Source organism: Prinia subflava, chromosome 5, assembly GCF_021018805.1.
Source record: "Prinia subflava isolate CZ2003 ecotype Zambia chromosome 5, Cam_Psub_1.2, whole genome shotgun sequence".
NCBI lineage: Eukaryota > Metazoa > Chordata > Aves > Passeriformes > Cisticolidae > Prinia > Prinia subflava.
Window position 1 is genome coordinate 8,700,651 of NC_086251.1, and position 25,476 is coordinate 8,726,126.

Genomic DNA, 25,476 nt, shown 5'->3' on the forward strand with positions numbered 1-25,476 from the left:
TATGGCCAAGAGAAAAATCACTTGTCTGAGCTGATGAACTCTCACAGGGTTTTGCTGGGTTTTTCCCTTGGGGAAGGGGTTTGTAATGAATGAGAAGATTTGGTTTAGAGTTGCATAGGCTAATATAGAAAAAAGGTATTATTTCTTCCACCCCCCTTCAATCACAAAGTTAGTGCAGCTTTATCCCCACTGACATTCAAAGGAAACTGGAAAGGGAAGCATCAACAGTGGATCATAGTCAAGCGCTTCTAAAAGTTCTGTTGCTTTGGCTGATTCCTAAATTAACCTGCCTGTTGGCAATACAAGGGCCCCTTTATTTATTTATTTCACATACCTTGCTGGTTTTTTAAAGATAGCACGTTCTGGTTTGGACAACCTCATACTTGGGCCACTTACTGTGTGTAAATACAAACTCTGCTTTCATAAAACCATCAAATATTGATTACTGTATTACACTATTGTGCTCAACCAGAAGAAAACTTCACTTACCTCCCAGCTGAGCCTGAGACTGCAATGTAAGATCACTGGGCTCTTCTCCTCTATACAACACGTAGCTCGTTAAATTCAAGACCTACAAATATTCTAAGTTGCAAGAACACCTCTACAAAATGAAAAAATCTACTAAAATATTCCCTGTATATTCAAACTACCATCAAACCATTCAGCTCTCACAGTACATTAAAATCACTTCTACTGCCCACAGTGCTCTGAACTTCCCAGATATATTTGAAGACATTATTGAACACACAACTATCTCCTGTTGTAGTTTTTAAAAAACAGAGAATTTTCAACCTAAAGTTTCACATACTTTCAATCCACCTTCTGCAAATGACAATTTACTTTAAAATTAGTATTTCACCTAAAAAGGAGTAAATTACTAGCAAAAAAAAGGTAAGAAATGCCACTTTTATCAAAACATTTTAGCTCTGCCCTTTCTGAAATCTTTACAAGATATAAATACAGCTGCAATCTATAAGATTGCCACCTCTGGGAGTACTGTACATAGCAGAGAACAGTTACCCAATAACCAGAAAATTTGCTACAAAAATATATTATGTTTTGTAACATCTGCAGGTAAACAGCAAAAAAATGCTATTAAAAATGCAGTAAAATACAGAAAAAACTAGTAAGCCTACCGTACTCACCATAATGTTACAGTAAAGTGCTGCTTGGCTTGGTGTTTTGTCTGGTAAAGTTCTTTAGATTTTTAACTTTATTAATTCTTGAAAGAATTAATCAAATTAAAAAACCAAATCACCCCTTCTGGGAAGAACCACTGCTAATCAGCTCTGGATAAATTAAACTAAGTTCACTGTAAATTAAGAGTTAAATGCCCTAAAATGAGCCACTTAAATACAAAGTTTGTTGGTAAACTAGCCCTACCTATCATCAGCTCAAAAATCTAAAAACTGCAGCCAGAAAATTCCCATGATATTTCCCCCCAGGTTGCATAATTATATTAGAAATGCATCTCTCATCTTTTACCTCAGAACTCTTCTAGCATCTCCTGTATTTCCCTCACCAGTCACCACTCATGTGTTAAAAGGAACCAGTATTTACACGGAAAGCTGTTTTCCTAGACAAATATTGGTACAAGTTTTATTTAATAGCTGACAATACTGTATTGGTAGCACACAGGCTGGTTTTATGATTCTTCTGACTTCCCTACAATTTGGGATTCCTCCTTAGTCAATATTTTGCCAAGGACTGCATCATAGTAAGGGCTGAAGACCATTCTGTTGTAGTTGACAAGACGAATGTACTTGGCAGCAATCTCCTCCAGCTCTCTCTGAATAGGGCCTAATCCTCCAGGAATGGCAGGCAATGATTTCTGGTGACTGGATGCAAGATAATTCTCCAGAAACTTTTGAATTCGAGAATCTGGAAAAAAATGGAGTTGGCTTGTTGTCAAAAGAGACGGTGAATTAGAAACAGCGTAACCTCATGGGAAATGCAACAAGCCTGAACATGGTCAGCAAGTTGGAGAGACAAGGTGGAAAGAAGGTGGAAAGAAGGTGGAAAGAAGGTGGAAATGAGGTGGAAACAAGGTGGAAGCAAGGCAGGAAGAGGAGCCCCGCACCCCCCAGCCCCAGTTGCACAGGCAGGGAGAGCAGAGCACTCTCCAGCCGTACCTACGAGCTTGCAGATGGAGTTATCCGGGCTGGCCGCCGCCCGGATCTGTCCCTTCAGCACGGCCTCTCTCTCAGCTGAGAACGGGGTAAAGCCGTGCTGGCAAAGGCAGCTGTTCACTTCAGCACACACCTTCTCACCCACGGTGGCCAGGGACTCCTCCAGGTTAAAGGAGCTAGAAAACATGAGGTACAGCACAACTGTATTAGTTACTCACTGTTTTCCCACTTTTTGGAAATGAACCATTCAATTAGAGTTGTCTTATTTATCAAATGTAGTGGGACACATAATGCAGATAAAGCCATTTATGAAGATTAATACAATTATATATACGTGAAAAATAAAGCTGAGATCTAAAGCAAGGAAGGAGAACATTCAAGACTTCAAGCCTGAACAATCCATACACAATAAGAGCTGACTTTCTGCCTGAGGACAGCTCTGACTGAAGCAAAACCCGTAGGTGTAATCAGTAAATCTGCAGGCAGCTCACTGTGCCACACTCAGGTTTTTGGGGAGCCTGGCCCAAACTCTGAGCAGGGGCAGCTGCTGGCACTCTCCTGTGCCAGCCTGGCACCATGAAAAACACACTCTGAAAAAAGCAGCTATTCAAATCATCAAAGAGCAGTGCAGGAGACAGCTCTGTATGAGTAGGCTGAAGAAAAACTGTCAGCCTGGGCTCACAGAAAGCCCCCATCACCTCCCCTGCATTTCCTGCAGTCCCCAGCCCGAAGGAGGCTTAACCTGATCATTTCCCGGGGTGGCACCGAGCTCCACCCGCCCCTGAGGGCAGGACTGTGCCGTACTCACGGGAGATGCATTCCCGCCAGCAGCACCTTGACGATGGCTTTGATTTTCTCGGCGAATCCAGGCACATCGATGAGCGCTGGGCCTGCTGCACTGAACGTGACCAGCAGCACTGTCCCCACCACCAGGAGCTGCTCCAGCTCCAGCTGCAGCTCCAGGAAGCGCGCCTGGTCCATGAGCACCGTCTGCAAGGAGGGAGGGAGGCAGCACAGAACCGAGTCAGTTTGCAGGGCTGGGAAGGGACACTGGGATGCACAGGCATGGGGAAGAGCAGGCCAGCACCAGCAGCACAAGGGAAAGCACTGGCTACTCTTTTCCAGCCAAGCAGGTCTCAGCACTGAAAGATGAGCACCTGTTAGAGCTGCCAGATCTCCCAAACAGAGATCAATGGTTTAGTACTGTACGTGTTGTAAGGCTACAAATCCCAACAGCTTCTGCTGTGTCCTGGGAACAGAGGAGTGGAACAAGCACAGAACCAATTTTTCTGCTAAATACCTACTTCTGGAAAAGGCCTATTCATGTGATCCCACTTCAGCAGCTTCAGATAGGCCTGATTTTGTACAGCAGTGAAGCACAAGGCAGAAGCTCCACCAGTGGCACCATCACTAGAGTGGGGAGGCAACATTTCATGTCCCAGCTTTGCAAGATCATCTGCTGCTTCTTGCAACCACTTTGTGACAAGGTCTAAGGAATCTGGAAGAGCAGGGGAAAAAATCTTGTCAAGAAAATTCCTTTTCAAAATTAGGTTTTTCTACCAACAATTTCCAAACAATCCCATTAGTTACTATGACTAACGCCCATGATATCAGGTATGACATGCATTTCATTTATTGCATCAAGCAGAACGTCTAAAACAAAACCACACAGCTACAGGAAATCAGAGGTGAGATGGTGCTGGGAAATCATGCCCTACACTGTATTGAAATTAAACTGAATGTACCAAGGGCAGAACTATTGTTCTGGCAGATTTTTTCTAACCATAGTTCTGGGGCACAAGCTGTCATTTACCATATGAATTCTAGAACTTATAACAATATCTGAGTACTTTTCATGATCTACAAGCAGACACGCACTTTACTGGGAGGTCAGAGGGGAAGAAAGAAAGGAACAAAGTCATACTTGGCTGTTTCTCAAGAAACTCCTGAAACTTCTTTCTTTCATATTCAGCAGACTGCTGCATTAATTTTGGCCTAATACTACTGACAGCGAAGTTTGCCATATCCATTTTCATTAGGTCTAATACAGAGAAAATTGCTCTAAACAAACAAACAGAAAAAGTTATTCAAGGCTGCAGATGTTTCAGAGGTGCTGTTTACAAGATTATTACAGATTGTCTAAGGAAAGAGCAAAAACATGCATGGGAAACAGTAACAGCTTAACAACTTCAGAGCATGAGACAAAGAAAGCTGGAGCAAGCATGTACATGCATGCATGTTCCTCTTCCAAGTGGGAAACAAATCTTGCTCCCCTGTAAAAAAGCCTCCACGGAATTAACTTCTCTAGTTCCATAGATTTTATCTCCCAGGATTTGCAATATTGTACATGAAAAGACATCTGGGTTTCCAAGCTTGCATGCCATGGCTGCTGGCAGCCTGGAAAGCCAACCTCAGTGGGAAGTGAACAATCTGACCCAAAGGGCAAAGGAGAAAAAACAAACAAACAAACACCAAAGAAAAACACCTTAATTTCAAAGCAACCTAATTTCTGCTGGCAATATTTCTGCCAAGTCAATCCTGAACTCCTGGAAGCTTTTCAAATTAGAAAAGAGCAAGGTTAATGAAGCTTCTCCCAGTTATTGAGACCTTGAGCTGTTCCTCTGAGAACATGGTGCAAAGCAGAGGCCTGGATGCTCCCAGATGTGGGACACACCCTCCCTTTGGAACTGATAGGGAATTACACAGGGAGTGGGGTAAAGAGAGCTCAAACTGGGAGGAATGGACAATGCTGGTTGGAAAGCAGTAATACTTTTCCCCTAAACTCCCGTGTGCTCTTTTCACCTTCTGCTGTTGACATTCAATTCTGATACAAAGTGACTATTCATCTGCTACCTTAAGGCTTATTTGCATTTGACATTTAGGCAAATGTCCTTCAGTGACATGCAGGAGCCAGACAAATGCTCCAACTCACCAGATCAGAGATGGTCCTTGTTAAAGACCCCTGGAGTATCTCTCCCCTTCACATCCACAGCTATGTCCTTTTCTCTATCATTCTTTTCTTTCTAGGAGTTGCAAGTTGCCACCCCCCACCCTGCTAAAATTATTTAAGGGACTCTGAACATGACTAATAAACACATTTCATACCTGAAAAGAGGAACTATTTCATGAATATCTTTCAGTTTCTTAATGTCTTCATCTCGAGCCGGAGCGCAGAGAGTCCCCATCATCCCAATAACAAATTTGACCAACTTAGAAATGTCAAGGGCCCCATTCTCTGCCTCCTGTTTTATCAAATCCAGGTCAAGAACTTCTGTAATCTGGTTTCTCAGTCTAGTATGACCAGGCAACAAGAAAGACAGAAGACTCTGAAATACAAAGTTTTTAACAGTGCATTAGTTCTACATATCAAAGACTACAAGGATCAAAGCAGTTACTGAACACCTCTTATGGAATAAAAGAATCATAGAATGGTTTGAATCAGGAGAGACCTTAAAGATCACCTAGTTCCAAACCCCTGCCACGGGCAGAGTCACCTCCCACTAAACCAGTTTGCTTAATGCCCCATCCAACCTGGCCTTAAACACTACCAGGGATTCTTACTTAAACAGTTAAACCACTAAATTATTTTTTTTAACCACCCACTCACCAGTTCCAAATGTTCCACCTCATGTTGTGTGACACTGAAGTTATTAAGTGGTAAGTCCTCTGTGGCACAGGTCACACTTCATACTGTTGTGCTTGGTTTTATCAGCCCAGGGTTGGAGCATCTCACTGATTCCACACCTAATATCAGTGCCACAACATGAAGGAAGCCTGGAATTATGGAACTGGTATTGCTTTCCTGTTAATCACCTTACATGGTTTGCATTTGGTTTTATATTCAAATTTCTCCTCTAGGATTATACTGATTGTATATGTTCACAGTGATAGAGTAATGAAAAAGAACAAAAGGATTTTTTATGAAAAGCCAAACTCCAACCACTTTTGCTCATTCATATCAGTGCAGCTACTCAAATTCAATCATTTCCCTTCCTATCACATCATCTTACCTCCTTAATTTCTCCCAATAGCTTAATTGCATGATTGTATGTCGGGGGATCTTCCTTTAGCTGAGCTTCCAAACAATCCCAGAAAGCTTTATGCACAATATCTCTGACCTTCTTCTCTAAGCTGTGAATAAACATGTTAAAAAGAATTATATTGGTCTCTGCACCACCTTACAAAGACAACCTGCAGCTCCTGAAGCACAGCATGCAATAATATCAATAGAACGTAATAATAACTATATGGTGATTAACAGAGATCCCTCATTTAAAGTTACTCAGAAAAGCAAGAAAAACTGGACACAGATTTGGAATGGTTTATGTCCAAATACAGGGTTACACATGAGCAAAGGTGGCTACAAATGGAAATCCTTCAAATTATTTATCACACGCTACATCTAGATAACTGGAAGAGAACAAAAATGGCAAAAATTACATTTTGTTTTCAACAGACCACTGTTCGTGTTCCTTTTAAAGGCTCCACTAAGTAAAATCATTTCCACTACATAAAATTCATTAGTTAACCTAACAGAAATTAAGTAACTTCCCTGACACAAAATCTTCTGTTTCACTACCTAAGTATTGCACCTGCTCTGAGATAAGGGTCCAGATCAGTTTGTATAAAAAACCAAAGAATTCCACTGCTCCAGTACCAATTCCTAATTCAAAATACTGACAGTTCCTGCTCACACAAGGTGTAACTTCAACACTGGCCCCAATGGGGACCAAGTTCCTTCCATGAAATATGCACCCCCTTTCCCAACTCAAGCTGTCAGCCATTGTGTGTGATGGAGAGAAACAGAAGATGAAGCTTCCTCTGTCCTCTCTCTCCCATCTCAGCAGGGCACACAATTGCTGTAGACTCACAGAGAAGGAAAGGCTTCAAACTGGAAAGGAGCAAGGACTAACCTAACACAACACAGAAATCTCTCCCCAAAATATCCCTGAAGAAACAGAGAGGAAAAGCTAAAATAATCAGTTTCATCTTACTCCCACAGGCAGTGAAAGCTTAAAAATTGCTAAAAGCACTACCTACATCTGCAGCCAGACTGGGGTGCTGGGAAGGCTGCAGAGCCCTGGGACAAGGGGACAAAACAGGAACCACAGCACTCTGGGATTTGCATGACACATGTCAATTAGTCCAAGAGGTTCACCTTTCACACACAGATCTGGGCAGCAGAACTACACAGTTACCACCTTCTTTTTATATTCTTTCCTGCCTCCTCCCAGGCACTGTCAGACAAGACACCAGCCAGAGCCTTTATACTGCGCTGCAGTTCTACAAACACAATTTTTTTTAGGTACCTATTTGGTAGAAACCTCACCTGTGTTCTGGCAGTTCAGCTGGCTTTATCTGGAAGTCTCCATTCAGCACAATTTCGTGTGCCAGTGCCATGTTGGTGACTCCCTTGGCTGTCTCCATGAGCTCTTCTATTGACACAGGCCGAGAGGGACTGGCTGCAACATCAATTACACTGTCAGACAGCTCTCAACAAAAGCCTGCAGAAAGAGTCTTTTGGACCCTTTCCACCTTATTGACAGTACACAGGGTCAAAAGACAACACCAGCTGAAGATTTTTCTCCTTTCCTCCCTTTCCTTTCCCATCTGGTGGACGACACAGGTTTGGAGCCATTTCAAAAAACCAAGGAGTTGATCTGGGCTCAGTATGTCAATTGCTTCTACCAAGCTCTTTAAAAAACCATCTCTAAACAACCCCACACACACAAACCAATACTTCTTTAGGATGACTTAACAGCATCTTGGCATCTTTCTCCATGCTGCAGGAAGAAATAATTACAACTAGCAGCACTTCCACCATACTACTTCCACAAGTATTGTGCAGATACTGCCGTTTCAGTTTTACATTTTTCAAGGAAGTGATTTCATCATTAAAGCAGTCAACAAAAAATCATCACTGTTAAGCAGCACCACATGAGTAGCTAATTATTCTCACTATTTCCAATGCAAATGGCACTCCTCCAAACTCTTTCTTTTCCCCCAGAGGCCATCACCCAAACAACAGAGGACAGCAGCAGCAGCAGTGGCAGTGCTTAAGAGCTCTTCCCTGGCAGGCATTTGGGACTGACCAGGATGGGCCAGCAGCCTCAAACCGGGCCCTGGGGTAGTGAAAGGGTTGGAGCCCTGATGCACCCATTCCATTCTGTGGCTCCTTCACTTCAGCTACACTCCAGGCATAGGAGCAACACACTAATCCCAAAGTGAAAGAAAACAAGCAGGGATCTTCATAGGCTGGGCTCCCTGAGGAATGTTTCAGGCAAACTATTATGACCATCTCATTTGACAGTCCATGTTGATTGGACTTAAGTAATCACACAGAAAAGGGCTATCAAAAGTAAGTGTCCATCACCTGTCTGCCACCCAGAGCTCTTCCGAGTTCATACAGTTGGGTTCCAATGTGCTCGTTTTTCATTAATATCTTGCTCTTTTCATCCAGCCTTCCTAAATCCTTATTTTCTCCTGCTTGGAGCTTAACCTTGCACAGTGACTCTGGGAACACAGCAAGGATCGATTTCCTGAGTAGAACCAGCAGACACAATTTTCTGCTGTCCGGGTGCCAAATGACTTCACTCGAGCAGTGGGGGCACTGAGAGCTAGGATTCTTCCATTGGCCCAGGACTGCTCATAAATCACATCACTTCATTCTCATACCTGCTCCCTTCACGAGGGAAGGGCTTGAGATCAAAGCACCTCTCTGTGGTACACTGCAGTGCTACACTGTGCCATGCTTTTAACTTCCACGTGTTCAGAGCCTCTCTCCATACTAACATCCCATTTCCTACCAAGCAACCAGCAAGGCACAGGAACAGAAACTCCCTCAGAAAATCTCCTCCGAGTAACACCACACTAAACACAACTCTAAACCTCAAGTCATAACAAACACAATTAAAATAAAAAAGAATGTAACAAACAAAATGTTACTGCTGAGCCACTCCCTACAGAAATTTAGAACTCTGAGCACTTCTGCTTCTTTGAATTGAATCTCTGAAGCTAGAAAACTTGGTTTTATCTACAGATTCTCCAGGAATATTGCCTCCCATATTGCATCCAGACCTTCACATTAAAAGCAGAATGGCAAAGAAAAATATACCTTAGGAAAAATATGCAGTCTTGCTTACATGGAAGTAGTGTTAGGATTAAATATACAACTTTGCATCTAACTTGTGAGGGGGCTGGCAGGACACCCCTTTGTTGATAGCAACCTTTTCTGCCCTCAGTAGGAGCAGGGGCTGCAGCAACGCAGAAGGTTCAGCTGATAAGGCAAACAGCAGGGGCAGTTTAGCTGGAACACACTGGGGTGCTGTTTATACATTCCAGGAGCACAAACACACTAGGATATTTAGGATATATGTGGCTCAGAGCAACGTGGTCATTGTGTACAATTAAGAAAATGTACACACTGTGTACAATTAGGAAAATAAAAAGAAAATGGGGAGAAGAGTGTTACAGTTTCAAGGCATATCATCAAGAGTCACACTGTATTTAATTGCAAGACAGTCAAAGTTGCACAGAATGCTATAAAACACTAGGATTGCCTCCAACAACAATTACAGAATTGACTATTTCTTTACTGTATTTCATAAAGCAGTTTTGCTTACACTTTGGTGTATCATCTCTGTGTGACCCTGGAGCACTCTGTCGTATTCTCTTTCGGACAGACTGATCCAAGTTGTCCAAGTTCTCCTCCTGATCATCCTCCAAACCACTCAACTTTTCTTCACTTGAATTTAGCTTGTCAGGATTCTGAGACATTTTCAGTTGATTCTTTACAAAAAAGAAAAAATATGAAAAAGGGAATTAATGAACAGTCATTTTTGAGATGGCTGTGTGGGTAAACATCATCAGGAATCCTCTTGATTAAGAAAAAAAATTAGGAATGAAAGAATTCTTATGAGGAGTTATGTGATGTCATCCTCCTAATGGCAGGGGACCTGGACTCAGTGACTCACTTCCCATCTTCCACAAAATGGGATGCTTTCAACACAGCTACCATTTATTTAATCTGCAGTCCTAGTCAGTTCTCAAAAATCTCAAAGTGTTCCCTTGCCATAACGACACAGATGAGAGAAAAAGATATTGTTTTCTCTCCTAGCACTGCTTTTAAGAGAATGATGAAAAACACCTTCAGAACAATATTCCAAACACGTTTTCCAAAAGATTGAGACAACATTTCCTCACTGCACAGCAATAAATCTTCCTGAACATAACATATTCCTGGACTATGGTCTGCCCCAACTGCTCACAGCTTAAAAACTTCCGTCTGAGCCATCTAAAAGCATTAAGAAGCAGCAAAAGAACTAGAGAGAAATGAACATAAAATTCTATTCCCATATTTTCATGACATTCAACAGTCCTGATTTATGCATAAAATATCACAGTTGTTTGGGTTTTTTAATTAAGACAGTAAAGAACAGTTATAGTAATTAAAGTCCTGGTTCATTGGACATTAGATATTAAAGGATATTTATATCACATTGCAGATACATGCAGTGTGCTCAAAGTTACACTGAAAAAATTACCACTAGAACACCAAGTCTCACTGTTCCTTATCTTCACTTATTTCATTCTCAGTTTCCCTCTAAAGAATGTAATTTCTACATCCATTATCGAAAACTATCCTGCAGGAAGCTGCTGCTCTGGCTTTAATTTTACAGAAATCTGTTTGAGAGCATATGATGTCTCTAAATTAAATAACTTAGATGTTCTGTGAAGTGGGAGTCAGGAAGAGTCTGCTTTCAGAATAAATCAAAGCTCCTGGAAAAACAACTTCCTTCGTCCCCTAGTATCCCACCATCTCCACTTTCACATTCTGAAATAAACCACAGAGAGCAAGAGAGACCCTCTCCAGAGGCACCTCACAGCTGCTGAGAGAAAATACAGCATCAATAACTACCCTGAAGAGAATGCAGCAGAAGCAAGCAACAGCGTAGAAATATAAAATGCAGCTCTGAGATTTATTTTCATTCACCAGCTGTAATAACTAACCCTGTTCCATCAGTGCTTAAACTGATTGCACAATGTGATTCCTCAGGACAGCTGGAAAGCTCAGAGCATGTAAGGAACAGTTTTGCTCTACAGCAATGACTCAGGATCATCATCTTGCTTGCTGCATGAGAGACAACAGCATGCAACACTTGCCCACAGCACTGTGTCATTTCTATTTTAGAAGAGAAAACAGCACGAAAATCTTGGGGTAAAAGACACAGGAGACACCCTTGGCACACAGGCATCAGTACAGGTACTGTTAGACTCACTCCACCTCTGGATGGAGGATGAGGAGCTCTGTTAAAAAAGGGGCTGCTCACAGAGAAGAGCATAGCAACCACTGCAATACAAAATATAAAACAGGACTGGTTAAAGAGAGAGAGAAACCTGTTGTTGAATTTGGCAGGGGTAAAAGCATTATCATAAAGGCTTCCACACTCATTCCAGACTAGCTGGTTGCTCTTCCCATCCATCCTCTTCCACGAAACATCCTCCTGAAGTCAAAGCTGAACCACAAAGATGACTCAACCAAGCCCCACTTAAGTCTTTAATGAACACAAAACTTCCTAGTGCCTTGCAATCTCACACTGCACTTTATCCTCACTACCCTGAGAACTGCAGAGAAATATAATAAACCTCACTTACAGAGGGGGAACTGAGGTTTGAGTTCAGCTGCTTGAGGACTCACAGAAGACAAATGACAGGGACAAGATCATCAGTCTGATGATTCCTACCCCCAGCTTTGCCAGCAGGCCACCATTCCTACCACACAGACTACACCCTAAAGTGTTGCCTTCCGTAAAATGGTAGCTCAAGAGCTACAGCCTCAAACCCAGCCCAAGTTTCATTTTAATTACCATTTGGTTTAGAAAAATCCTATTTCAGCTATGGAGGGCAGGTATTAGAACTCCTGGGCCATTCCACCAAATGACTGTTCAGCAAATAAGGTAAACAAGCACACTTGTTGGTTTAGTTGTTTAGTTTTCAATAGTCTGCTCTTTTCTGATGGATTACTGCTATTATTGCCACAACACATCTAGAACATATCCTCTTTCCACTGGGTAAATAAGCTTGACAATACCTCTTCCAGAAGCATGACCATCATCCCTCCTTTCACAGAAACAATTCTGACTCTTAATAGAGCAAACTCTACTTCTTGGCACTTTCCCCGCATTTATTCTTCATGAAAACAGAAATGCAAGAGAAAAGTGCAACAAATTAAAATTTAAACAAAATATTTTCCACAGCTTCTTTTCATTACAGGTCCTCACATAAATAAACCTCACCGGGCTTCCCTGGAGCACACGCAAGGACGGAGCAGCTGCTCCTTGCTCCCAGCGCTGAGACAGCTCCTGACAGCTGCCCTGACCTCCGGCCGCACACCAGGCTGCCTTTCCCGCAGCGCTGAACTCTCCTCTCCCCTCTGTTCGCCTGCCACATCAGCACCTATTTCCCTCGGAACCCGCTAGCAGGCAAGCCGCAGCCTGGCCCCGTCCCTCTTCCCAGTCACGGGGGATGCTGTGAAGTGCCGCTGTTTCCCCTCCGCCGTGGCTCTGAGCGAGGCCCTGCCGGCTCCATCCCCGCCGGGAGCAGCAGGGCACGGTCCCACCCGCACGGGCCCGCCAGCAGCGCCGCCGCTCCGGCCACGCTTTCCCTTCGCAAGGCCCGGCAGCCTTGGGGCTCATCACTGAGCTGAGGGGAAAAGGAGCCCGGGGGCCGCGGGCTGCTGGGCCGAACGGGGAGCGGGGGAGATGCGGTGCTGAGCCCGCCCGGCCACCTCCCGCCCGCCCGGGGCCGCCACGGCGCCCGCTCGGCGCTGCCGGGCCCGGCCCTGCCCGGCCCTGCCCGCCGCCCCCGGCCCCGCCGCCGCCCTCCGCCCCGGGCCGCCCCCGGCCGGGCGGCCCCGCCTTACCGCCCTCGGAGCAGCCGCCGCGGCCGCCGGCTCGGACGGGCCCGGCCCCTCCTGCGGCCGCGGAGCGGGGCTGGGCCGCGCCGCAGCCCCGGCGCAGGGCGGGCCGCGCCGGCTGCGGGGCGGGGCTCGGCCCCGGCGGCCCCGGGCTCGGCCCGCGAACGGCGCCGGGCAGCGCCGGCCCCGAGCCCAGCCAGAGCCCCCACGGCCCTTGGCCGGACGTCGATGGATACATGGGGGTCTGCTCCATCACACAGCGCTGTCTCAGATTAATCCCCGCAGCAGCCAGGGAACGCAGTCCTGGATTGTCCTTGCCGTCCTTAGGCACCTTATACAGGTCACAGTGTGGCCGCCTGTTCCTCCAAAGAGGAATCTGAGGTACTCTGAGAGGAGCTGGATCACCATAAAAAGAGTGCCCACCTTTGAGTGCCCCCGGCTGCTTTTCCGTAGCCCAGACGCAACCCGGGCACCAGAGGAGCCCAGTGACTCCCAGGGCAGGGGATCTGTAACTCGGGACTCTCTGCAGCAGGCGATGCCCACGGGCAGCAGTTCATTTCCAAGATAGGGATCTCATCCTCTTAACGATAGGGATCTCATCCTCTTAACTGTGATGTTACAGCAGGCAGGAGGTAGAAAGGGAAAATACTTCTGGCTGAAGAGCCAACCAATCCAACACCACCACTACTTTAGGATTTCCACCCCCACATTTTAAAGTATGAGCTAAGCCAGTTTTTTGAGGAAGTGCATGTATAATAAAAACCTTTCCATTAAAACTAAGAACTGTAACTATTATAATTCCCTGCTAGTTTTCAGGAACTGACTATTTTTAGAAGTCCTTTCTAATTACCTAGAGGAAGCTTTTTACATTTTTGTCTTCCACCCCCCATCAGGACACAGTAAAACATTGTCCTGTTGCACACTAAGTCCTTCAGCTCCATTTCAGAGAAACACTCTGGACCCCAGCAGCAGACACCAGTAATCACTGCAGTGTTAGTTAGTGAGACATAAGAGTCTGACATAGGATTGTGTTTTGTTAAGAACAGCTCACCACATGTGACTGTAACAGTTATTACTACTTTGTTGTCATAATCAAATTAACTTTTGTCCCTAAATAAAAGGACAGAGCTCAACACTTTAAATGGAACAAGATTGGGTTGTTTTCTTTTTTTAACAGCTGCTGTAATGAAGTTTTGGTGGTATCATTCCAAAGATAACTCCACAAGAGTCAAAATTAGTTGTCTGATCATGTTTTATATATATATATAGATATGTACATGATTACAGGTGCCTGAGTTGCAAATCTTGGGATTTCCTCTGTAGACCAGACATGGATAAGAAATGCCGCAAGAAAATCCAAAGGCCCTTCATTGGCTCCAGCACTTTTCTAATTACAGCTGGAGCCATCAGTAAGAGCTACAGACAGCAAAACACTGCAGGGATGAAGATAACCAGCCACAATCAGTACAACTCCAGTGGCAACCAAAGCCAGACTGACTTCGAAATCCAGACTGACTTCACCACCCCAGGAGAGCCAATCCCTCAATATGGTGCCACTTGAGCTTAAAACAGCACAGCAATTTGTCACACATAGGTTAGTTAGCTGGCAAGCCTGAAGAAAAGCTGTGCAATATCAAGCAGAACATGTTTTTCAGCTCTCTCCAGCACCCTGCAAGTCAAAGATCAATGTTATGTGATAGTCACATCACCCAAGGGCTTTTTTTAGGAAAGAAGTGTTCAGTATAAAATTCAGTGCTTAGGGAAGAAGGGGACAGAGAGATTTCATTCATGTTTTCTTTCATCTCAGTGATTTTGATACTTGAATAAGGGGAGTCAACAGACTTGGCTTTTGGGAGGAAAAGGAAGGATTTTGTTCCTATAGCAATCAGGAATGAGAAAAGCTAAACTATAAATGCAGATTAAACTCAGGTACTGTTTGCTTTGGTAATAATTGCATAAATTCCATCCATTTCCACAAAATAATTTTATTAGACAGATACATGAATATAAAAGATTTACAAATATATTAGTATTTTCACTCCTGGGGTATACAAAGTAATCAATATTTAAAGTCTCACACACACATATTAGTAACTCTGTCTCCAAAATACTGCGTAAAAATACTCGGATTAGTACTATGGAACTGTTCTAGCAGCCTCTTTCTCTCTTTGTCAGAGAGCTTTGAATCTTCATCAATAGCTTTCAGTAGAGATAATAGCTCATCTTTTGTGGTCTTCTCTGTGTTGGAGCGATACTCTCTTTCATCCAGTTTTTGGCAGAAGGTATAACCTGAAAGGAAATGTTAGACATTCAGAGCACTACCACCACACTCCACCCACCCTCGAGATTCTACAGACTTTTAGATCAAATCAGTCTTTGTTATAGCAAACTTTTTTGCATCACCACATTCTCATTTGGGGGCATGGCAAGATGACAAAGCTCAGTGTGTTATCTTACCTGTTATCTTGCTGGGATCCTGGCCTTTCTGCAGAGCCAGCAGTTTATTGCTGACCATTTTGTGCAGTGCCCCTGGGATCTGGAACAGAAAGATAGGACAATGCAACAGCAGCACAGAGGCAGCAGTTCTCCATGAGCATACCAGATGAACAAAACCTGGCCATTTTCTAGCTCTTACCTTTAACACATCTCTCTGGTTGTCCACCAGGAACAAGATCAGGAGGTCCGTTTTCCCTCTGGATAAGTTTTTATTGTTGATAATAGCTTTAGAGAATGTCCTTTTCACAACCATCCTGTTGTCACTCTAAAGAACAAAGGAAAATAAATAATGACCACAAGAGGAGAGTTAGTCTCTCCCATTAAGAAGGGCATCACCTTCGTTGTTCTGAGACATTGCTTTTCCTGTAGTCAGAAATTTAAACTACAAAGGTGTTTTCTGACCAGTACCTGGGACCTCTGGGTTTCAGGAAGAATAAAACAACTCTTAAGAATGCAGATGTACCTCCTGCTGTAGCTTGAGCTCAGAATGATGTGCTGCAACAGCCATGAAGTACAGCAGTCTCCTGAACTCCTCCCTGACTTGGCTGTCTAGGAGCTTCAAATACAGCTGAACAGCTTCTAAACATTGCTCCATCTTCCCATTCACTGGAGAGAGAGAGAGAAAGGTATTGCCATATCTATGCCATATTCATTTAAATAAATGTTACCATAAAACATCCAAATTAGCCACTGAAGAGATGCCCATCTCCCTAAACAGAACTGGCCAAACACAGCAATTCATTCTCACAAGAACTTCTCCCAGGCTGAGGAGAGCTGCTTGCACTCTCTGACAACATCCCACACACAGGCGTTCAGCCTGGTATTAAAGCTCCCTTGTAATTAACTTCAATTACAGTTCAGCCATCTTAAAGGGGATGTGAAATACTGAAAAAGGAAAATGGTTCTATTAAAAAAAAATGAATGACTTCTGTTTGTGGTAATAAAGATCTCACAAAAACTGAGGTGTATGTCCCAAGATACACGGGCTAGTTTTATTAATTAATTGCAAATTACTTTATAGAACTTTGCTAAGTTTTAATTTGCCTTACTATGCAGAACAGCCAGTTTAGATTTGTGATTGTTTAAATGAGGTAGGTTGTACTAATATCCTTTATTATGTAGAGAGGAAGAACAGGATATAAATGCAAAGTATTCCAGTTAACACAGAACAAGAAGAATAATCCAGCCAGGGAACTTATGAAAAATAATGAGATCTGGGATAAAATGTTGAGAACTAAAACATCAAAAGCTTTCTAAAATGCTGTCCGAACAAAAATTAAGAAACATTTCTGTGTAAAAAAATAAAAGTTGTCAATGGGGTACCAAGCACCCACACAGCTTTCAGTTTAGCTCTTACAGCCTAAATATTTACTATCTGGCTTTATTTATATTTTATTTCCCATGGATATCTGATTTCCATGGATACCAGCTAGTACCAAATATTATAGCCCTCTGGTTTCACATCCATTCTACATAGATAGACCTGAGCAATGATTACAGAACTGCCTACAGTAAGAACCAAAATGGCAAAGAACAGTCTTTATGACTAGAAATTAAAAGATACCCAACCATACATAAACCCCTCAAACAAACCAAACAACCAACCAAAAAAACCCAAAAAAAACCCAAAAAACAAACAACAAAAAAAAAAAAAACCACAAAAAAAACCAAAACCAAAACAAAACAAAAAAACCCAACAAAAAACCAAAAAACAAAACACCCCAAAATAAACAACCCACTTGTAAAAGTCAGCCTTTAATCTTGGCTTCTGAGATAAATACTCAGCTTCCTAGTACATATCTCACATAAGCATTGGAACCCAGCTCTATTTTACTTACCTAATAGTTCTGCAATTCCTAAATGAATCTCAGATGCATGGCTTAAGAGCGGCTCCTTTTTTTGGCTGTAGTATTTACCAATGTTTTCAAACAGCAGCAGTTTCCAGGCATGTGCTTTGTCTGGGTGATCAGGCAGGTTCCTGCTAATATACACCACCATATGATCGGGGAGATATTCCAAGCAATCAATTGCTGCTGAGAGCCACTCGTCTGTCCTGGAAGACAGAGGGGTTTGGGATTGTAGCTGTAATTGTGGATGCCCTTCAGAGCTGGCTGCAATGCTTTCCACAGAGAGCAGGTAGGCTGGTTCCTTTATCACAGTGAAAAGTGCGTGTGTAGGCACTTAAACCCATCAGAAATTCACACACAAGACACTTCACCTGACACACTTGGGTAGATCACAGTCGTAAGCCTCTTTGTTATGTATTTAATCAAGATGAAAAATTAGTAACCCGCAAGTAAACAGTCACAAGCAGTAAAACCCAAAGTCAATCATGTCCTCTACTGTTAGATAAGGACACAATTATTGCTAGATAAACAGAAACATGAACCTTGATCTGATTCAGACTGGTACAAGTTTTTCAGAGAATGTTTTTAACTCTATGCACAGTTTCAAGCTCAGCATTCTCAGCTCTTCTAATACAGTAGGAGGAACTAAACTAGTTCCTCACAAGTAATGTCTCTAGGAAAAACTTGCATGATGATTATAAAACCTCTATTCTTCCCTCAGTGCAGCAAAGAATTTCCCCTCTGAATCCCATCAACTACTGCCATTGTATTCCAAAACCAGTGTTCAAACATCCTCACTAAGCAATTGTTATTTACCAGTTATTCTAGTCAAGTCCAACAGGAAAATGTGCCTGCTTACATCCTTTCTGCTGGGCTGCAACATTTCCACCCAAAGACCACCCAACTTCCTGAAAGCACGAAGTTTTTCAGAGCTGCAGAGGACAGCAGTGGTCACTTACTGCGAGTCACTGAAAGCCTTGAGGATCTCCCTGTCCAGGTAGTTACTTGTGATGACATATCCAGCTGCCTTCCTGGGCTGTGGGAGCTGAGGTCTGATCTCCTGGTCCTCAAGCAGAGACTCCAGGAGAGGGAGGTCGACCAGCTGCAGCAGGCGAGCAATTGTTTGTTCTTGCCACACTTCATTAATAACTGGGAAAGGTGGGTACACAGAGCACAGGAGACTCAGCTTGTGCAAAAACTGATCACAAGGAAGATAACGCCCCTTCCTCCCTCCCATCAGACCGAACCTAACAGATTGATTTTACCAAAATAGAGACTTGCAGTAGCTAAGCACGTGGCTCTTATCAGCTTGAAGTGCCTTTTATCACCACAAAAGGCAAGAACTGCCCATTTGTTTAGTTAACTACAAGCGTGGGAGAACAGCTTTTCGGGTACTCTGAAGTGCCTTACACTCTTTGTGCTCTAATTCGCTAATAATCTTTGTTCTAGATAAGGGATGAACAAAAAAAGTGCAACAGTGACACTCTCCTTATCACAGCTTCCTTGAATATTTCCGTATGATGAAACCACAGTTTCTAGCATGCATTAGCACTTTTAACCAGAGGAAAAACACATTGGATCAGTTTGGCCTGAAACAGAAGCCATGAATTGTCAGGAATAGTTTCACAAGGTACTGAAGGAGTGCTGGATGTGCAGATACACAATTCACTTCTAGCTAACTGCAGACTATTTGCCCCAACTGAAACAAGCACACAAGTAGTGCAGGTAACTGAATATTACGAATATTTCTAACTCAAATTAAGCTCTACACATTGGGTATTCCTCTCCACAAAAGTCAACGCTGATTTATTTCAATCAAGAGAAAACACCTCTTGTCTAAATAAATAAAAAGGCAAAAGGCAAGCCTGCAACAAATACAATTTGCCTTTTTATCACCCGGTGTTCAAAATACTGTGAGTGTCAGTTTGCCTCCCTGTCCAGCCTGAGGGGCTTCCCAGTGCTACAGGTGTACCTTCCTTCTCCCAAAGACAAAGGACTGAGGCATTATTTGGCTTACCTCGACGGGACAAGCTATCCGAGATGTTTACTTGAGGGCTGCTTGCAGGCTTCAGACTCAGGTTTTCCCAGAGATCCTCCAAGCTTTCTGGTTTGAATGGAGGAGGGTGGAACAACGTGCTCTTCTCACATCTGACATTAAAAACAGTTTATATACATATAACCATATATATGGATAACCAAACATATAATGCAACATACAGATATGGGTAACTGTCCCAAGATCAACAATTTTCTCCTGTATAGATATTTACATAATCTTCCCCCTTGCCTCCCCTGCCTGACACTTCCTCTGTCCAAGTCACCCAGGAGAATGTACAATACCTTCAAAAATTAGACCACTCCAGCCACAAAACTACTGTTCCTCCAAGCATGGCTGTATGATTTCAATTCCCACACCTTCTTTGTTTAAGGGCACTGCAAAATCATCTTGATGTCCACTATCTTTGACATGGATGTGACAAGCTGGATGTATCGATAGATCTGTTCCTTTCACTAAATGAAGAAATGTAACCTGATGGATCTGTGTCCTGCCCAGAAATAAAACTCCTTCACTCTACACTAATAAAACAGGAATAATCCTGTTTAATGACTGTTTGTTCAATATATTCTAAGTCTTACTTTAACAGCTTTTGTGATGAAAATATTTTTAAATACTACATATAATTAAGTGGCTTTAATTTCTCATGAATTCTCTTTTTAAATAAAAACTTGGGACAGTTTGCTTTAGGACAGAACAGGAGCTAGTAGGAGAGAGGGGAGAAGCAGGACAAAAGAAATATTTTTAATCACTGTTCCTCTACTTTTTTCATCAGGGTTGATGCACTCAAGTTCACATTTGCTACTCACATGAACGTGTCAATCGAATAAGGCATTTCCATTATGGGTCAATACTATTTACAGTTTTCAAAAGTGCACATTGTTAAAGCTACCCCATTAAATGCATCCATGTAGTTTCTTGTAAGAGTATGTCAGAGTAGGTGAAGAGATGAACACTTAACAAAAACTGTTTAAGGGAAGTTATTTGGCAAAGTGGCATCTACACATTCTGCTTTTGTGTGAGTTAGTTAGTACCAGGGTTTTCTTTGCCCACTCCTAAAAGGACAGGGAAACAAAACCTCATCATTGCACTTCTCTCTGGTTTTAGGATGGAGTGCAATAGCATAAGAGCCTGACAGCCTGCTACCCTGCCTGGGAACAAGTCATACATGCATAAAGAAACAGCTAAAAAAAGCTAAATTGGAAGCATAGTGAAGCAAAGATGATGAAAGGGGAAAACAATTTTTCCTTAGAAGTTGCAGGGATTACTGGCTTATGCCAGAGCTAGATGTGCAGTGACTAAGGATTACCCTATTAGCCTGTTTGATGCACCTGAATTCCAGCTGGTTATATTGATTTAGATCAGTATGTAAATGCACTTATTTTCTACCCTCTCACCTCCCTCCCCTAAGGCGAGGAGATAACAGAGAAAACAATTGTAACCATATAGGCTGAGTGATTTACTCTCTTCAAATTGCTCTTTCCTACCTGTCTTCTACCCACAAACATCTAGGCAGTGTCTATTCTTACCCTGAAAATTTACAAGTTCTCTCCCACAGAATACACAACATTTTCCTCTTTTAAAAAATTTCTTCTCTTCACCTCCGTGTACTGACCTCTGTGGGGTACACTGCAGGTCATCTTTCTCAAGCTCTGGCTGGTTGGAGGCGTTTGTGAATCTGTAGAGGCTGCTGCTGCTGTCTTCAAACACGGAGCGTTTGTCTTTCCCAAAGACCCTCGTTGAGACAGCCTCAAACACTTTGCAATCCATCAGCGCCTGGCACACGCGCACCACCTTAGCCCGGGAAATATCCACGTCCCCAAAATACTTGTTCTGCAGGAGGTGGGCAAAGACAACATCCACAGCGTCCGAGCCAATGAAGCAGTCGTGGTAACACTTGAGGTTCTGGCGGCGCTTCTTCACTTCCACTTGGGTCTGAAGAGCGCTGATAATGCTGCTCCAGACAAACGTCGCTCCAAAGGGCTTCTGCGCCAAGCTGAAGCCTGAGAACACAAAGACTGAATTCATGCCGCAGTCACAGAGAACAGCCCCCTTCTGGCTTTCATGAACCTTGTAAGGATATAAAAATCTTTGAGACTTCCACTTCAGATGCAAGTGTCTTCTCTGAGTCACTCTGTCCCCCCTCTTTGGTGGTTCCTCTCGCCGCACCAGCCTAAAGCTTTGCAACCAGGAGTTCCTGTTTTTTCAGCCTCTCACTTTAACCCTGTCCTTTTGTGCATCCCTTGGTCACCAAATGGTTACCCCCACAGAACCACTGCTAAGCACACAGGTCCCACAACCACAAACCAGCTGTGGTAACTCCCCATAACACTAACACAGCAACACAGCTGGGCAGGGAAGTGGAAAGCAGGCATGAAGAGACACATCAGAACCCTGTTTGCCACAGACCTGTGCATGCACAAAAGCCACCTAACATCAGTGCTTAGCACACCACTAACGAGTCCGTGGGTTCTCTGGAGATGCCACTCACTCCACACTTATGGCACCAGACAGCCCTTTGCCACCTGGGCTCCAGCAGAGGCCTCAGCTCTGTGCAGCCAGCACCACTTCCTTGAGCCAATCCGTCTTCTCTCCCCCGTGAAACCAGTGAACTATTACTCATTTACCAGTCTGATTAGACTAAAATGCCAGCAGGCAACAGTTTGACCTGAGGCTACACTCAGCCTCCACAAGGACTTAAAAACACACGAAGTTCGCAGGTGGCACCTGACTGGAGAGAGCTGCAGCCACCAGAGAGGCTAGAAGTAGAATATGTTTGAATATGTTTTTCAGTAAGTTTTTCAGATGAATAATTTACTAAAAGTGAAAGCAGAGGAAGAAGAGAGAAATCAAAAGCTGAAGGACAAAATATGGAAGGAGGAGTTGGCAGCAATCCTACAGAAAGCCAGCTGGGATTGTGACAGAGCTCAAACCAAATGAATTAACAGTGCGATGCAGTGTTCGAAAAAAACAACAACATGCAACTCCTTCTGGAACATATTACCATGAGTGCTTTCCACAGAGACACAGGAGGTGTTTTTTTCTGCTCTGTTTAGTCAGAACTGACTTTAGTTAGAAAGTTGTATTCCAATTTGGGGAACCAGTTTTCAGCTGATCCCCAGCTACAAGAAAGCCCAGAAATTGGCAAATAAGCAATGGGATAAGGAATGGTAGAGGGGCAGTGAAAACTGGGAAGAGGGAGAGAAAGCAAGGAGTACAATTGAACACACCAACATTTCAGAAAGACAGCAACAGTTATCTTTCTGAAAAGACTCGTGTCAGGGAAAAAACACAACAACAACAACCCCCCAAAAACCCACAAAACAAAACAAAAACCCAAAACAAGAAAAACAAAGCAACACTTCAATACACAGCATTAAACCAGCCAAGGTAGAAATCTCCCAGAACCTCCAGTTTCCAAAGCTTTAAAAGTACAAGACAGACAAGGTGCATAACTGCTGATACTTTAACCTGAAGACACCTTCAGAAGGGCAGAACAAACTCAGCGATCACAGAATTTGAATTTGCTTCCAGCCCTACATTCCAATAGCCAGCTATACTCTTCGGGAGGAAAGAACCCCCAAACCCGACACCACCAAACACACAACAACGCCGGTTTCTGCCGCTAGGATAAATACCAACACGTACAACCTGCAATGCTTTAGCTACTTCTCACGGCTTTATCACACACAGAGCCTTCTTTACACACAGAGCCCTCGCATCTTTTCTGAGGGAAGCGCTATTAAGTGTGGCACTAAGGCAAGTTTCCACAAAGTTAAGGTGCTCAAGGTAGGGAAAGAAAAAAGGCAAAACCAGCTCTCGAGGAGCGCCCTCACACCGCTTACGCTGCGCTAGCGAGGCACCTGCTCTTAACCCGCGCTGGGGACACGGAGCTGCCCAAGCCTCCCTGGCACCACCGCGCCCGCGGCTCCGCGGGCAGGGCCGGGCCCCACCGACCCCCGGCGCCGCCGCCCGGGCCGAAGCTGCGGCTGCCGCCGGCAGAGCGGGCGCGCAGCCGGGACCGGGACCCCGGGCGGAAGCGGCTCCCGGCGCCGGAGCGCAGCCAATTTTTGAACTTCCCGGAGCCGGGAAAGGCGCCGAGCGCAGCTGCCGCCGCCGGGGACCTGCACCCCACAGCGGGAAGAGACGTCTCGCCGATCCAGGGCTGCGGGCAGCCCGCTCCTCCCGCATCCGCGCCCACTCCCCGCATCCGCGCCCGCTCCCCGTCCCGCACCCCGCTCCCCCGTCCCGCACCCCGCCGTACCCGGCGGCCTGGCGGCGGGGCTGCAGACCGCGCTGAGGCTCAGAGCCGCCGCCTTCTCCCGCACCGTGGCCATGGCGAGCGCCGGCTCCGCGCATCTGCCGCGCCCGGCGCGCCCGCGGCTCTTGGAGCCCGCGCGGGCGGAGCCGCCGCGCCCACGCCCCTGGGCGGGGCCGGGCACAAAGGGCAGCGACCGCCGGGCACTGCCCGAGCGCTGCCGGCCCCGCTTCGCTCCCGTCAGCAGCCGCGGAACCATCGTCAGGGACGGAGGAGACCTCTGGAGACAGTCCAGACTAATGCCCCTGCCGAGGTCACCCGAGGCAGCTGATCCAGGAACGCGGTCGGGTGGGTTTGGAATGCCTGTTCCAGTGCGCTGCCACCTTCAGTGGAAAGATGCTCTTCCTCAGATCGAGGGGCAACTTCTGCTGTTTTAGGTCATGGCCAATGCTCCTCGTCCTGTCGCTGAGCAGCACCGAAAAGAGTCTTGTCACCTGTCTTTGAGATGTTTATATGCATTGAGATCCCCTCTCAGTCTTCGTTCTCGTCTCCAGACTAACAGGCCCAGCTTCTGCAGTCTCTCCCCATAAGAGATGCTCCAGACCCCTCACCATCTTTGCGACCTTCTACTGGACCCTCTCTGGTATTTCCACGTCTTTTTTGTACTGAGGAGCCCAGAACTGGACACAGTATTCCAGATAAGACTGGCAGTATCCACAGGAGAGTGGCTGCTGTGGGAAGGGAGGAAATGCTGCCCAGAAGTGTCCTGCTCAAGGTCATGGGCACCCCTGGTCCTGGCTGGGGAGCTGTGCTCTGCCACACAGGCGAGAGCAGCCCTGACGCTTCCATGCAGCACTGCACATCCCAGTGAGAGAGCCTCCACAGCCTCTGGGCAGTCTGTTCCAGTGTGTGATCACTGCACAGTGAAGTTCTTCCTCAGGTGTAGGTGGAACTTCCCGTGGATAGTTTCTGCCCATTCTTGTCCCATTGCTTGGCACCACTGAGAGGTGCCTGGCTCCATCCTCTTGGCTTTAGATTATTTACACACATGGGTGAGACCCTCTCTGTTCCCTTCTCCTGGCTGAACAGACCCAGCTCCCTCTGCCTTTCCTTGTAATAGAGATTCCCCAGACCCCAATCACCCTCACTGCTCTCAGCTGGACTCACTCCAGGAGCTTCGTGTCTCTCAAACAATTCTCTTTATCCCCCCTTATTTACTGTGTCATTTAAACCCCAGAAGGGGCAGATCTATTTCTGTGGGTTAACCTGAGCACAGGCCTCGTACATGGCCATGGCTGAACACCTGAACGCTGTCCTTGGCCATTCCTGTGGTCACACAGCTTGAACAGCTCATGTGGCTGAAGTTCTCTTCTGATCTCTTCTATGAGCTGCTCACTATAGCAGCTGGCATTTGTCATTGCAATGGAATGAAATAATAAATTCATTTTAGAGTAATAAGTGGTTTTTTTCTACTGACTGCAGCAAACTGCTGAGAGATCCAACATAATTTTCTACTGTGTAGGATTTTCTAAGAATCAAGTATTTTGATATTCTTACTCAATTGAAGTGTATTCGAACAACATAAAATAATTTATGTTTTTTGGATTGATTTGCATAGGAACAACAAACTGATCTCCATGGTACACAGACTCAGGAGTATGTCATGCACATGAAAGACCAAATAATACAATGTTACAAGTGATTCAAAAATTCACTTTGAGTCATCAGATTATTGGACTTTAGCCTGTTTTGTGTCAAATTCTGGGCTAGCAGGT

General features: G+C 44.6%; 2 protein-coding genes across 6 annotated transcripts; both read right to left on the reverse strand.

Annotated features, from left to right (window-relative positions):
• Window positions 1–330: 330 nt before the first annotated feature.
• Window positions 331–13,174, reverse strand: TCP11L1 (t-complex 11 like 1). 5 transcript variants are annotated; one of them, XM_063397940.1, is made up of 10 exons: window positions 13,051–13,174; window positions 9,752–9,917; window positions 7,459–7,591; window positions 6,140–6,260; window positions 5,235–5,455; window positions 4,054–4,190; window positions 3,434–3,627; window positions 2,938–3,119; window positions 2,133–2,305; window positions 331–1,881 (listed from the first exon to the last, which is right to left on the reverse strand). In XM_063397940.1, the coding sequence occupies exons 2-10, from the start codon at window positions 9,903–9,905 to the stop codon at window positions 1,646–1,648; spliced, it is 1,551 nt and encodes a 516-aa protein (XP_063254010.1). In that variant the 5' UTR covers window positions 9,906–9,917; window positions 13,051–13,174; the 3' UTR covers window positions 331–1,645. The 5 variants fall into 5 exon arrangements, with proteins under 5 accessions (XP_063254010.1, XP_063254011.1, XP_063254013.1 ...); XM_063397941.1 differs by lacking the exon at window positions 13,051–13,174 and adding an exon at window positions 12,425–12,982; XM_063397943.1 differs by lacking the exon at window positions 13,051–13,174 and adding an exon at window positions 12,220–12,409 and having other exon boundaries at window positions 7,459–7,587.
• A 1,822-nt stretch (window positions 13,175–14,996) lies between these two features.
• Window positions 14,997–23,858, reverse strand: DEPDC7 (DEP domain containing 7). The gene is made up of 9 exons (XM_063397944.1): window positions 23,708–23,858; window positions 21,059–21,446; window positions 19,405–19,535; window positions 18,347–18,536; window positions 17,379–17,593; window positions 16,004–16,146; window positions 15,680–15,805; window positions 15,502–15,580; window positions 14,997–15,333 (listed from the first exon to the last, which is right to left on the reverse strand). Exons 1-9 carry the CDS (start codon window positions 23,778–23,780, stop codon window positions 15,119–15,121), a joined length of 1,560 nt encoding a protein of 519 aa, XP_063254014.1. The 5' UTR covers window positions 23,781–23,858; the 3' UTR covers window positions 14,997–15,118.
• Window positions 23,859–25,476: the final 1,618 nt, after the last annotated feature.